Below are 14,512 nucleotides of genomic sequence, written 5' to 3'. Positions count from 1 at the left end.
AGCACTAAAAGAAAGACTGGGAAAACTGTGGGCCCACTGCTGAACAAGGTGGGTGCCCTGGTGACACAGGATACAGAGAAGGTGAAGTTACTGAATAATGCCTTCTTTGCTCTAGTCTTCACTGCTAAGGCTGGCCCTCAGGCATCTCAGCCCCCAGAGGAGAAAAAAAAAAGTCTGGAGAAAGGAACACTTCCTCTTGCTTGGGAAGGATTGGGTTAGAGATCACCTATGCAACTATATCCTCACAAATCCATGGGCCCTCATGGGATGCACCCACGAGTGCTGAGGGAGCTGGTGGATGTTCTTGCCAAACCACTCTGTCATCTTTGAAAAGTCATGGAGGACAGGAGAGGTGCCCGAGGACAACAGGTTAGCCAGTGTCACTCCAGACTTAAAAAAAGGGAAGAAGGAGGACCCAGGGTCCTATAGGCCTGTCAGCCTCACCACGATTCCCAGAAAGGTGATGGAACAGTTCATCCTGGAGATCATCTCCAGGCATGAGGAAGAAAAGAAGGTTATCAGAAGTAGTCAACATGGATTCACCCAGGGGAGATCATGCTTGACAAACCTAACAGCCATCTATGACTGTCTGGGTAGATGAAGGGAGAACAGTGCATGTTGTTCACCTCAACTTCAGCAAGGCTTTTGACACTGTCTCCCATAACATCCTGATAGGTAAGCTTAGGAAGTGTGGGTTGGATGAGTGGACAGTGACATGGACAGAGAACTGGCTCAACAACAGAACTCAGAGGGTCGTGATCAACAGCACAGAGCCTAGTCGGAGGCCTGTAACTAGAGGTCTTCCCCAGGGGTCTGTGCTGGGTCCAGTCCTGTTCAACATATTCATCAATGACCTGGATGAAGGGACAGAGTGTACCCTCAGCAAGTTTGCCAATGATACAAAACTGGAAGAAGTGGCTGATACACCAGAAGGCTGTGCTGCCATTCAGTGAGACCTGGACAGATGGGAGAGCTGGGCCGAGGGGAACCTCATGAAATTCAGCAAAAGCAAGTGCAAGGTCCTGCCCCTGGGGAGGAACAACCCCATGCACCGGTACAGGTTGGGGCTGACCTGCTGGAAAGCAGCTCTGCTGAGAAGGACCTGGGAGTGCTGGTGGACAGCAAGGTGACCAGGAGCCAGCAATGTGCCCTTGTGGCCAAGAAGGCCAACGATGTCCTGGGGGGCATTAAAAGGAGTGTGGCCAGCAGGTCGAGGGAGGTTATCCACCCCCTCTACTCGACCCTAGTGAGGCCACACTTGGAGTGCTGCATCCAGTTCTGGGCTCCCCAGTTCAAGAAGGATAGGGAACTAGTGGAGAGAGTTTAGCAGAGAGCTATGAAGATGATATGGGGACTGGAGCATCTCTCTTATGAGGAAAGGCTGAGAGACCTGGCTTTGTTTAGCCTGGAGAAGAGAAGACCAAGGTGGGATCTTCTCAATGCTTATAAATATCTAAAGGGTTGGTGCCAAGAGGACAGGGCCAGACTCTTTTCAGTGGTGCCCAATGACAGGACAAGGGGCAATGGGCACAAGATGAAACACAGGAAGTTCCACCTGAATATGAAAAAAACTTCTTTCCTCTGAGGGTGACAGAGCAGCGGAACAGGCTGCCCAGGGAGGTTGTGGCATCTCCTTCCCTGGAGACATTCAAAACCTGCCTGGACACGTTCCTGTGCCCCTTGCTCCGGGTGTCCTTGCTCAAGCTGGGGGGGGTTGGACAAGGTGATCTCCAGAGGTCCCTTCCAACCCCTACCATTCGGTGATTCTGTAAGTGCCTGGCTGCACTGTCAATTATTTCAATTATCCAAGCATCAATTACGTTACATTTCTTCACTAAATTGGCTAAGCTTTAAACAGAGATCAAGTTTATTATTTAATTCTATAACTAATGGAATATGAGCAGTTCTGTGTAATTATTAAGAACAATCCAGGAATGTATTTTTGTGCTTTTTAAACTGGCTTAATTCCTAGCCAAAAACAGTTTGACACAAGCCACAAGTTTATATATAATCATTTTAGGAATAAGAATAATACTGCATATTTTTCTAAGATGAAAAAGGAAGTTATATGAATGCTTAAATCAATGCATAAAGGAATCTCCTAACGTTTTCTGAGAAAAGAGGAAGAGTCAAATTTTGTCAAAGTGGTGGTCACAATGACTAATCCATATATTACATAAAATAACAAAATCAATTTCAATTGCCTGTTAAAACTATTTTAGTCATAATTTCTGTTATTTTCCAGTTATGCTATATTTATTTTAACTGATACACGTTAAGCAAGCCTCAATCTGTCAGGAAAGTGCACACACTTAAAGCAGTAACAAGCATTTCTAGAAAGCCTTCAAAGGTCACACACATACACAGATCCTATAGCTACAATCTATATCACTTCAAAATCTTGTTTCCATATTTATATACAAGTGGGAGAGGGAGGAAGAGGGAGGTGGGATCAGAAACACACTTCAATGAGTCTGAGTACTGGCAAATTATACACCAGAGAATAAAATGTGGGTTTTTTCTTTTACTGTCTTACTGAGAGCTAATGGTTATAAAATACAGACATTTCTTATAAAGGTTAATACGGATGGATGCATGCATGCATGCATCTGTGTTATTTTTTTCCATATACACATCTATCTGTATAGGCTTGTGTGTCACCAAGTATCAATATATAGGATGATGCAAAAGATTGAGGAGGCAGAAAACTGTAGGGGAAGGAGGCATGGCCAAGGAGGCTGCTGAGGACTGTTGCTGTGGAAGGGCAAGGCTAAGGCAGCATGCCTGGTCAAGGGCACCATGCATGCCTCCTAAGCTGCGCCAGTGGGCACAGAGAAAACAAAACTGGGACTTGCAGAGTGATACAGAGCTCCAGGTGATAAAGACATGATGCTGTTGTAGGATAAACAATCACACCAAATCCCTAGAGAAGCAGGGAAGATGGGAAAAACAGGTATTTGGGGGCTCAAACAGGTAGTAGGAACAAGAAGTTTAGCACCTACTGACCAGAGAACAAATCTTCTCTGGAGGGAAAATGGTTGCTGCAGGGAGCACAGTTTCTGTGGTTAATTCTTAAAAGCCAGTTCACAAACCATTTGTGACAGTCACAGTCAATTGTGGCTGAAGGCATAGGAGGGAAAGCACAAAAATTCCTCTAGAAGAACTTCCTTTATAGGGTTTTAGCTCATACTCTGGACCTGGAGTAAAATAAAGTGAATTCAGAAGACTTAAGCTCTGAATAAGGTGTGTATACAGAGCTTCAGCCAATCTATATCTTAAGGAATTGCCTGGCAACACTCCCTATGACAGCAGAGTAACAAGGTTTGCCTGAGGTCACCTATTCATGCAATTAAAAATGTATTGCTGCCATTTGTCCTTCAAAACTTATCCCTTCCCTTGACCAGTCTACAAGTTTCTGTTCATTAATTAAAATATTTCCACTCATCTTGCATTCCTTCTTGGCTCTCCTGCTTGACATCACAGTTTCCGTAATTAACTGGTTTACCACCCAGCAGCTAATTCTGCTATCAAGTCACAGGTTGCAGCAGAATTAAATTTTTACAAGGAGTATTACAACACAATTTAAAACATAAGGCAACATCGAAATAGGATCTAGTTATAGCATTGCTTTCTGTGAATACAATGGTGTTATTTAAGCCCTGAAATTTCTTTAGAGGGCTTTTGATCAATACAAGAGCCTCCACTTCCAAAAGCAACCATGAAAACTCCCCAAAACATCAGCAGCATTCATCATGCAAGTAAAGTTGCACATGATAGAAACTGTGTATCTGTGAGTCATTTTGATATATTGGTCCCAATACAGCATAAAAAAAATAGTTTCAAATGGGAAGGGAAAGAACAACTCTAAGAGTATCTGTTTTTTCCTTAAGCCCCAGCAATTCCTGCTGAGGGGATGCAACACAAAGACCACAGGGGGGAAAAATAACCTTAATTGGAAACCAAAACATTTAATTCATGTCAAAGTATCTTGAAGTACTTGAGGGTAAAAAACGTCTCAGGCCTTTAACTCAGAGCAGCCAAGTATGTGGTTCACGCAGGTCACCAGTGTGCACCAGCAGTTGGCTGCAGGATGCAATCTGAATCCTCTAGAAGTATGCCATCTTGATCTCCTCTTCTTGCTGTAAATTATTAAATGTTGCAACTTTCAGGGCTAGTGCACACTGGTAGTGCCCAAGACTGACACAGTACTATGACAAGTCTAAATGTACTAAATTAGTTACATGGAAACAAAATATGATCACAGGCGTCCTTTTACAGCAAGTAAATTTTACATGGGCATTATTTACAGCCGTACTGTTGGACACACCACTGGTGAATTTTTCCTTAAAGAGCCATGGCTGTAACACCCTCTCTTTCCTTCCCTCCTGCTCATCCTTGCCTCCCTGCCATGCTTTACAGCACTTCAGGGCAGAGATTTTGTTTGAGTCAGGACTTGGGGTTATTTCAGCAACAACAAAAGGCACTGACACTGTGTCAGTTTGGTCCAGATAAAATCCCGAGTAGAAAGTCAAATTTCACAAGGACTTGATCGAGACGATCTTAAACATATCAGGACAGTCCCTGCTAGGTCCAGCCTAAGCAAGCTCCAAAGGCTCACACAGCTGAGACACATAGCGGACCTTGACAACCCTGGCATGCTTCAAGCCAAGCTTAAAAAATGTCTTTTCCCCTGTAACAGCTACTTCAGTAACTACTAGAGGAGGGTCAAACACCAGAATTGAGAATACAGTTTGTTTCTCCATCCTCTTGGCAATCCCATGGTGCTCCTCTGTTGTAGAAGCTGTTTAATTCAGACAAAAGCAGACAGAGCAGATCACGAAGGAAAGAAACATCTGAAAATGTGGCATTCAGAGGTATTATGCAAACCATTTTGGTAGGATGTCAGTGCCTGGCAGCTTTCAAAAACCCCACCACTGGCAGGCCAAGACAGTGATGGTAGTAAGAAAAAGTGGAAGTTGAACGGTTGAGTCAAAAGTCTGGGACTAAGTAAAGGTGGCTGGGCTTCTCACACAGAGACTGAGAGTCAATAAGGGAAACCGAGGACACTGGAAATGGCTCGTCAGAAGGAAGACTGGAAGAAAACATGGAGCACAGGGATTTTGCTACCAAAGGAAACTACTATAGACAAACATGTACAGAGACAAACGGGACTAGGTAGAAGGGGGTCACTCTGTCTTCCCATGTGTTCTGGAATACAAATTGGCCTAGCAAAGAGACAGGATTAGAAATTCCATATAAAACAAGGTATGGCAAAGGGATTACAAATTGAAGTTCATTGGGGAAAGCCCAAGGAGAGACACAATGCAGTAGGAGCTGGGAGAAGGAGCTGGAAGTTGCAGGGAAAGGAGAACTGGGAATAGGAGAGGGAACTGGAAGGGGCATTGCTCTTCTGGTATGATCACGCAGAAGCCAGCCAGCATGTAGCAGGGCCAGACACTGAAACTGAAACAGGAAACCTAGTGAAGAATTGGACTGGGAGGGTAAGAGGAAAGAAGCTGTAAGAGGGACTGGAGCAAACAGGGCCATAGTTAGACACTGTCTGACAGCAATTCCTATGAACTTTGATATTGGCTGACAGCAATTTTTTAAACTTTGCTGTCACGGTGGAAGCAGACGACACTGTAATAGGGAACCAGTGAAACGTGAGGGTGAGAATAAGAGCGGGTCACGAAGTCGCGCTGGATGCTAAACTTAGGCAACGGGATGGGATTAGGAGCAAGCAACAGAACTGTCCTCACATGGTCTGCTTCATTGCAGTTCTTCATAAAGGGCTTCTACCTGCTTTTGTTGTCACTTACCATTATTAGTTTACCTTTTTGGTTTTTTTAAAGAACAGGAGAAATTACATGCACACAAACAGGTGACTATGTTAGGAGAATATTACCATTGTCATCATTAGGACAGGACAAAATTAAAGTTGTCAGCACGACTTGAGTTCACCTCCCCCTTGCATGCAAGATGGTTTAGAAGTGCATACAGTTTTTCCTAGGTCTATGCCAAGATACAGTGGATTCTCTTTTACACATAAACTGGAATAAGGACTGTGCCATTAAAAAATCTGTTGTCCATAGCGACCTTAAGCTCTGTAATTAGAATTGCTGAAAAGTGTGTAGTGAAAGAATGCAGGAAGAATAGTTTCTCTGCATAATGCAGTGCAGCCCTAAAGAACTGGATTTTCTCTCAACCAATTCCATAGTTTCAAACCACTTGACTTAATCCAGATTCCTCAGAGAGGATTGCATTCTGGTGGCCAAAACAATATCCGGAGACCTGATCTACAAACCTGCTCAGTGCTCACAGCTGCAGGAGAATATAGTGGAAGAGAGAGTTCAGACACAAGGTAATATAACACAACACATAGACAATGCTAAATCATCCCAAAATTCAGGACCTGGGTATCTCAAGTTGCATTCTTCCCTAAATTACTAAAGTACTAAATTACTAAAGTACTTTTTTTTCCCCCTGCACATTGACTCCCACTGAATGCAGTTCATGCCCTCTCTTTACAGGTATCACAGAAATGCTAATCCATGTCTGTTGATGGAGCAACAGCCGTGACAGAAAAGCCCACAAGTTAATAAGCCTGTATTAACAGCAGGGCTCAAAATGCATGCAGGGAAAGGCACGAACAGCCAGGATAAACAGTAAGTAGATGCTCATTAGGTAAGCTTTGTCCATTATATGCACTGATGGAGCCAGAGACCCTGCGGGGGAAAAAAGCAGCATCTGATAGTGTAATTAATGTTTGTATTTTAATGCACAGGAACAGGGGTTGGGGGTACAGCACTGCTAATCAATAGTCATAAAGGCTTGACTTTGTAACCTGAATAATGTTAGATTATAAGTACCCAGCCTCATAGAAATACATTTCTTTAATACATTGAACAAATTGTATCTGTTCAGAATACATTTGATGGTAAGGAAGTTACAAAATATACTATGCAACAAAATATTACTGTAAATCATATGGTATTATAACCATGGTTTACTAAACAAAATAAATAAGCACAATTAAGTATTTTTAGAAGACCAAGGTGTATTTTATCCAATTACATAAAATAATTAACGCCCCTTTGCTCAAATTCTTATCTGCATTAGCTACTGGTGCAGAAGGAGAACAAAACCATGTTCAATATTACAAATACTGTTTATCAGCTGGAATCTTTCAAGGACAGTTTTAATACTGTCACAATGTGGGGGTGGGGGAGGGAATCTGTTTAATTTGTAACATCATTTCTGCTAGCCTAATGGGCATCTCCAGTTGTACTCACATCAGCACATCCATGTCCAGTTTGCACTAGTGTGATGGAGATCAATTGCTAACCCAGCCTAACCAAATTCTTAGAAAACTAAAATCACTCAGCAGCAAAGGCAGTATTTTAAGTTCACTGAAGAAAAACTAATTTGGGCTGATCTACAAAAAGGAAAAAAAAAAAACCAAAACAGAATAATATCTCTATCTCACAAATATACAGTTTTAGCCCTAAAAGAGTCTATAAAATCAGTAAGATAGGATTAAGTTCATTATCCTTCACAATTTCACATCAAGCATGTTTAAATTTGCATGCAATATTATATTTCCTTTAACTGTCAGCCCTGCAAACTCAGCTGTGTGTCAAGTTAGGTTCCTTCTATCCCACACGTCACCAACAGAACTAAAGTTTCTCATGGCCAAATATGTCTGGTTCCATTAAGTGAGCGCCAAAGTGTCAGCTGTGAGGAAAGAAAACGTCCTTAGTGGCTACTCCTAGACTGCAGGAGTATGGGAGACGCACAGCTTCACACCCACTCTCTGCCCTCATAAGGGCAGGCAAGAAGACTTCAAAATTTTGCATCATACGCCGTATCTTCAACAATCTGCTTTCTATTTTAAGAATAAAAGCTTTTTATTTTAAGAATAAAATAAACCTCCACTATGTCATGCAAACTCAAAACCAGAGGTCTACAAATCTTTCAGTCCCATAAATGTCCATTCTCATTCTTCCACAGTTTTTCACTCTAGAAAGGAGGAAGGGACTCTCCTCCCTTCCCCCTGCCCATTTCTCTCACTCCCTTTTCACTGTTCACTGCCAGTTTTGGGACATAGACCTCTGAGTTTACGGGAGATCCTAGAGGACAAAGAGTACCAGAGAAGCTAAAAAGCAGGCAGATGTTGTAGCAAAGGGGTTCCTAAGATGGGAAGGACTGTCTAGAGGGACAGCCTAGGTGGAAAACCTTGCAGCTGGCTGGACTTCAGCCAAGGGAGGGAGCCTATGGGATGCCCACATTGGATCCCTCACTATGGCTCTGGATTTTTCCATCCTGAGGATGGATGGTGCCTCTGTGTCACCCCCAGCACCAGTGTGGGTGCCATCCTTCAGTGAAATGCATGTAGGAGGCTCAGCACGCAGCAACATGTGACCGTATTTACTGTATGAGAACCACGAGTGATAAATGACATTTAGCAGCCACCTTTCCTTCTTTCTCCTCAAAGAAGATAAACTCAGGGTTTTCTTTGCCCCTTCTCCTTTGCTAAATTTTCAGAGCCTCTTTCCAGCCTGCCCTGGCCCTCTCCTGTCCAGCTCTCCCCAGGATGGAGCAGCAGGGGCCAGACTGCTGCAGGGCAGCCTGGTTTGCTCTCCCAGTGTTACCCTCCCTTTTCCAACCTGGCAACAGTGGTTGGGCAAAAATTACCTTCCCAGGTGCTCCCCTCCTTCCCCTGCAGGCCCACAGCCACCCTACTATACAGTTTAAGACTTTCTAAATCAGGCCATTTGTAATTAAAAAATAAAATATTTACAGCAAACACAGATGGCTATTGCCATGTGGTAGTGTTAAACCAAGCTGAATCACCCCCAGAGCAGCAGATGAAGGTAAAGATTTCATGTAGTCTGGTAATGAGTCACAAGTGCCATTCTATTTTTTTTTTTTTTTAAGAGCAGAACCCCGCTTTCATTATCTTTTTTTTGACATTTTAACGGTAGCAAATTAAAAAGCGAGCATAAAGAAAGCCCTTTAAAGAAGTATACAAATGCATAATCTGTAAAGACTAAGTGAAATGTAAGACTGCACGTGAAATGAATCAGTGCCTTTGGAGGTGTGAGGCTCAGTTTGTTACCCTGCATAAAACCAAAAAAAGAATATTATGAAACTGCTCATTTATTTCATTTCTTTCAAAGATGACAGGCTCTGTATTTTATTGGGAACAGCCATAGCTGCTTTCTGCAGTTTGACAGCTTTAGGGTCTGCCCCAGTAACCAGGGAAGTGAGCTCTGCAGTCCAGGACCTTCCATCAAGAATCTTTCAGGAGCGGGACAGAACTGACAGAGGGAAACAAAAACATCTTACACAACTGTGATATTTGCCAGGATCCATCTGGCAAAGCCCTCTCTGTGTTTCTCAAGACTCAGTGTACAGGGAGTTTCACTCTCACGTTGATGCTCTTGACTCCTGAACTATTCTATATTTCAAATTAATTATTCATGTTTCATCACAAAGTACGCTTTCACTGCTTTTTAATCCCGTTAGCCAACTTTGCCTCAGTCAAAGGAGCAGGATTCTGTTTCTTCTTGTGGGAGATTTTATTTGCATTGCTTCCTAAATCTCAACTTGATGACTAATTGGTTGCAATTGAGCAAACCCTGTGAAAATAAGAGAGCTTGCAGAGGTGTCACTGAGGATTTAATTAGGCTTCCAGATCCTTTATTACCAATAACCTTATTGCATAACTAAAGGAAAGACCCAGCCAGAGTCTGATTCTCCATCTGGTTTGCAAAAGGGGCAATTACCCAAAAGTTTAGAAATTTAGCACATTTAAGAGAGGTTAACTCACATACAAATGTAGAATTCCCAACCCCATTATTACAGAACTGCTTTTTCAGAAGAGACTCATATATTAAAGTCAACATTGCAAAATAAAATGTTTTGCAGTACTTATAAAAGAAATCGGGTTTCTCAGGGAAAACTCTAAGCCAGTGCTAATTAGACTTAAAAGAATGATGACAAGCAGAGAGATCAAGATTTTCACACCACCAGACATTTCTCTGCATTTCCATTAACTATATTATTTGGGGTGACAAGAAAACTAAAATATTGGAGTATATGAGCAGGCTAGCCACACTGACTGAGTGGGAGGTGGTGTTTTCAGAATGATTACTGAGAGCCTCTCCTAAAAATACATGACATAAATAATTGTTTTGCGTTCTTACAATAATTAGACTGAGTAAACTATACTAGGAACAGAACTAAGATGGTAAACATGCCTGACTTTCATTTGCAGTGAGGACAAACTACTGCTAGGTAAGACAATCTGCATTATCCAAACTCCCAATTTACATTGGAACCAATCGAGGCAGTAACTCCCCTTTTTTCATTGTTTCAGGTACCTGGTGAACACTCCAAAAGGAGTGAAAATGAGAAAAACCTGGAAAATACTATACTGCTAAGAAGAGAAGTGTCACATTCAGCTCTTTCAACTACTGCATTTTCAGCTCTGACCCAAGTTGCACTGAAGCTAATTAAAATATTCACATTACCTTCAGTGAGATCTGGATCAGATCAGAGGCTGCTAAAGTCACCATAATGTTCTGATGCTAATTATATTTATGATAAAATCTATAACGCGCTGATTTCAAATGTTGTTAAATGTTTAGGAATCATCAAGTCAAAAGAGAAGAGGAAAAGCAGTGACAGAAACTAACTCAATTCACCCTAGAGCTCCTGGAAAAGAAGGAAGGACCACCAGCTTCCCTGATTTCTACAAAACCATAGATGTTTCTGCAGAAAATAAACTAAGCTAAGCCATTTTAGAAATGGGGAAATGAATCCCACACAACTTCCCTTAGCCACCACATGCTGAAAGTCCTGCAGTTGCCAAAATTGTGAAGCTCTGCAGAACATGACTAGAAAAAGCAGCAGTGCAGACAGATACAAAGCAAATAGTGACACTACCAGATAAAGATACATTCAAAACTCAGATTAGCATGCCCAAGGTAATTAACTTGAGCACTAAAAAAAAACAATAAAGACAAGGTAACTTTAGCACAGCTCAAATTCAGAGGCTTGAACAGCTGCCAATATCTTGAATTAAAACCAAGTTATCTTATATTTGGTGACAGTTTAAGTCCAATTAACCAATTCAGGTTAATGAACCACAGATGGAGATTTACCAGAAGCTAGCTCTCAGCTGATACGTCCTAACATCCTACAAAAATTTTCATGGAAAGAGTCTTGCCATTTCAGGAGATCCACACTCATCACACTATAAGAAAGAGACTCTAACTCTGCAGGATCAGTTTTATCCAGACAGCCACAGAATGGCTTCCTGAGGTATAAAATGCAGCCACCTCTTGAGAAGAGCATGACAGAGTCGCTATAATAACTGCACTTCTACTACATGAAGTAGCTGTACTATGTTTTGTAAGCTTGGTTTCACTTGCTGACTGTTTTGGGACTCTGTTCATTCTCAACATTTCAGAGTCAACACTGCATTTAGACCATATGAAAAACGCAAGAAGTGTCAAGAGGGAAAAGGGGGGGCTAGAGAAAAAGGAGATAAGGAGGTGGGAAAACAAACTTGCATGGAAACATGCATATACATACATTTTCACATCTATATAAAGCTAGTAGCAAAAGCATGTATGATGAACTATCATGTTTGGTGATTTTGATTATCCCCTCACGCAATACAGGTTGCAGGCTAAGGAAGAAGCCAGAATTCTGTTACATTGTTGAGAGGGGTTTGATTGTTTGGGTTTTTTTTGAAAAGGAAACCTTTCCATACACAACATAACATAGCACAGGTTTTGGTTTATGGGACTGTTTCCAAACAGTGTCTCAAAACTTGAAAACTGCTCCATTATCTCAAACCAATGGTCCCTCTGGTCCTGCTGACATTGTGTACTGAATGTCCCCTGAGGATAGCAGAAAATAATGCTGCACAGTGAGAAGCTATGGAATAGTTTTCCTGTAAATATCTGTTCTGTTACTAAATAGGAGCACACATAACCGATATAACTACACAAGTCAGGGGACACAAGGGCACAACCGGTGTTCTTCCCCAGAGAGTTTTTGGCTACCACATGTCACAGCATCCGCACCTGCCAGAACAGCCCTGCCCACCCCTCAAGCCAATCCCTACAACCCACATAGCTCCAGCTGTAGTGATTTCCCAGCTGAGGGGAAAATTCACAACCCTTAAGTGTGTTTTAACACACAGTTGTGCAACAGCTTAAAATCTTTACATGGCACGCTATTTACTTTTTCGCGGAGCATCGGTGCTCTTTGAGCAGCCCAGGGGCATTTGCTCCAAGTGAACTATGCGCACACCGATTATTAAGAGTGCAAGTTACTTCTAATCTTGGATTTTTATTGCAGTACAGATGACACCGTGCGTGCCTTTCAGAACAGCACACGCCGACTTCACAGTCAGACTTCAGAGCTTGCTCTTGTATCTCACACAGCTACCGAGGTGGTCTCTCAGCCTGGGAAAAGGGAGGACAGACAGCCTGACCCCCCGCACCCCCGTGGGAAGCGGCAGACTCCCCATGTGGCAGTAGCCTCTTGTTCCGCTTCCCAAAGGCTGTGCAACGAATCCACTTCGTTAGTTTCCACTACAACACAGATCAAGGCCGGGGGTGGTGGGGGGGGGGGTGTCTCTTTAATCAAAATGAAAAGTCATTAAAGGTTGCACAGCCCAGGCGACAGGCACGGAGGAATAACTACCCCAATTTCCCACCTTCGGGGATCCCATTTTTTAAAAAGCTTTCCTTCCCTCCCAAAGCCCTCGCCTCAATCCCCCCGCCAAGCGGGAATCGCTCCTTCCTCCGCCCTCCCCAAGCCCCCGTTTCAAGGGGCCAAACGCCACCGAAAGCTGCCCCCCGCACCGCAACCCCACAGACGCGCAAGGGCGCGGGCAGGAAGTTTCGCCGCTGCCGGAGCCGCCTCAACGCCCGCCGGAGCCGGGGCGCGGCGCCCCCAGCCCGCCTCCCCCTCCTCCCCCCAGAACCAGAAGGACCCCCCCCGTAGCTGGGGACCCGCCAGGCAGGGGGCCCACGTACGGGCCGCTGGGGGCGCGGAGGGAAGGGGGCACTCACCCGCGCAGTGGCCGTAGGGGCAGCAGGAGCCCGCCGCGGGGTGGAGCGGCGGCGGCGCGGCGGCCGGCATGGCGCGGAGGCTCGCTCCGGATCGGATCAGATCGGATCGGGCGGACGGCGGGCGGATGCCCGCTCCGCTCCGCTCCGCGCCCCACCACACGCGCGGTCCCTCGGCGCCGCCCCCCCGGCTGCGAGGGCAGCGAGAGGGCGGGAAGGCGGCGCCGCGGAACGGCCGCAGGAGCGGTCACACCTCCGCGCCCCGGCGCAGGCGGGCGGGGAGCGGTCCGCCCTCCCGGGGCAGCCCCCCGCGACGGCGCCGCCACGCCGCCATCTCCTCAGGCGGCCGCCCGCCCCAGGGCCCGCTTCCCGCCTTTCCCCGGGCCCTCCTCCTGTCAGCTCCCGGCCGAGGCGTCGTGCTCGGCCCCAGCCCTCAGGGAAAAGTCCCCGTTTCCCCCTTCAGCCCACCCTCCCGTCACGGGAGTCTGGTATGCGGAGGGGCTTCACGCATCCCCGCGGCTGTTCCACGCGTGGCAGGAGGCCAGCAGCAGCAGGAGCAAGGCCGATCATGAGCACAGACACTTTAGTGGTAGTCCCTTACGTGCCAAGTAGGCTCTGTAAGTCAATTCAGCATGGATTAAAAAAGACAAGTGCAAAGGGATGTAAATAAAGTGTACATTGGACATGTGGACAACTGGTTGCCCAACGTCTTCATAAAGTATGAGAAGGTGAGGAGGAGCAAGGAGTTAATTTCATCTCCCTGTTGTTAGAGCACCCAGGCTGCCACAGGGAGATGCTGGCTATGTGTCTGGGACATGGGCTCATAGGGGCACGCTTGAGAAATATGTGAGAGTGAAGTGACAAGCTGGTTTAAGGATTGTATAAAAAGAAGTCATACCATTTACCATACTAAGAACAAGATGCAGTTTGGTAACAGCACGTACATACCTTCATAGGAGAAAATACTAGGAATTAAAAGGCCCTTTAATCTTGTAGAAGAAGAACAGAGTCGATGTCTGGAAGCCGAAGTTGGACAAATTCAAATTAGAAATCTTATCAATGGGATTGAGTAATCATTGGGACAAATTACAGAGGGAAGTTGTGTTTTCTTCTGCTCTGGAAATCTTCAAATAAAATAAGATGTCTCTGTGGAAAGTATACTGTATCCCATAGACGTCATTGGATTTACCATAGGTATAATTGTATAAAATTTAGTGGCTAGGAACCTCTAGTAGGTCAGACTAAAAGACTTAAGCACTTCATTGTTCTGGCCTCAAATTGTATGAACAGGACAAAGCAGAACGTGTTAAATGCATATACCTTAGACCCTGGTTTCTGCCATTTACTGAAAGTTTTGTCCTGTGGCTCTGTTTAACTAAGTTTTCTCCTATGATTTTACTCCCACAGTATTTCATCATTTT

General features: G+C 44.4%; 1 protein-coding gene across 2 annotated transcripts in view; it reads right to left on the bottom strand.

Annotated features, from left to right (window-relative positions):
- The window catches only part of DCLK3 (doublecortin like kinase 3), a 36,021-nt gene extending 22,534 nt beyond the window's left edge, over window positions 1-13,487 (bottom strand). The window contains exon 1 of one of the 2 annotated variants that reach the window (XM_064443969.1): window positions 13,095-13,487. In XM_064443969.1, coding sequence (XP_064300039.1) covers window positions 13,095-13,164 — 70 coding nt within the window. In that variant the 5' untranslated portion in view covers window positions 13,165-13,487. The remainder of the gene's footprint in view (window positions 1-13,094) is intronic. The other variant, XM_064443968.1, reaches the window with a different exon arrangement.
- Window positions 13,488-14,512: the final 1,025 nt, after the last annotated feature.

This window comes from Phalacrocorax carbo, chromosome 2, assembly GCF_963921805.1.
Source record: "Phalacrocorax carbo chromosome 2, bPhaCar2.1, whole genome shotgun sequence".
Taxonomy (NCBI): Eukaryota; Metazoa; Chordata; class Aves; order Suliformes; family Phalacrocoracidae; genus Phalacrocorax; species Phalacrocorax carbo.
Note: the sequence above shows the minus strand (reverse complement) of the source record. Positions and strands in the feature narration are given on the sequence as shown.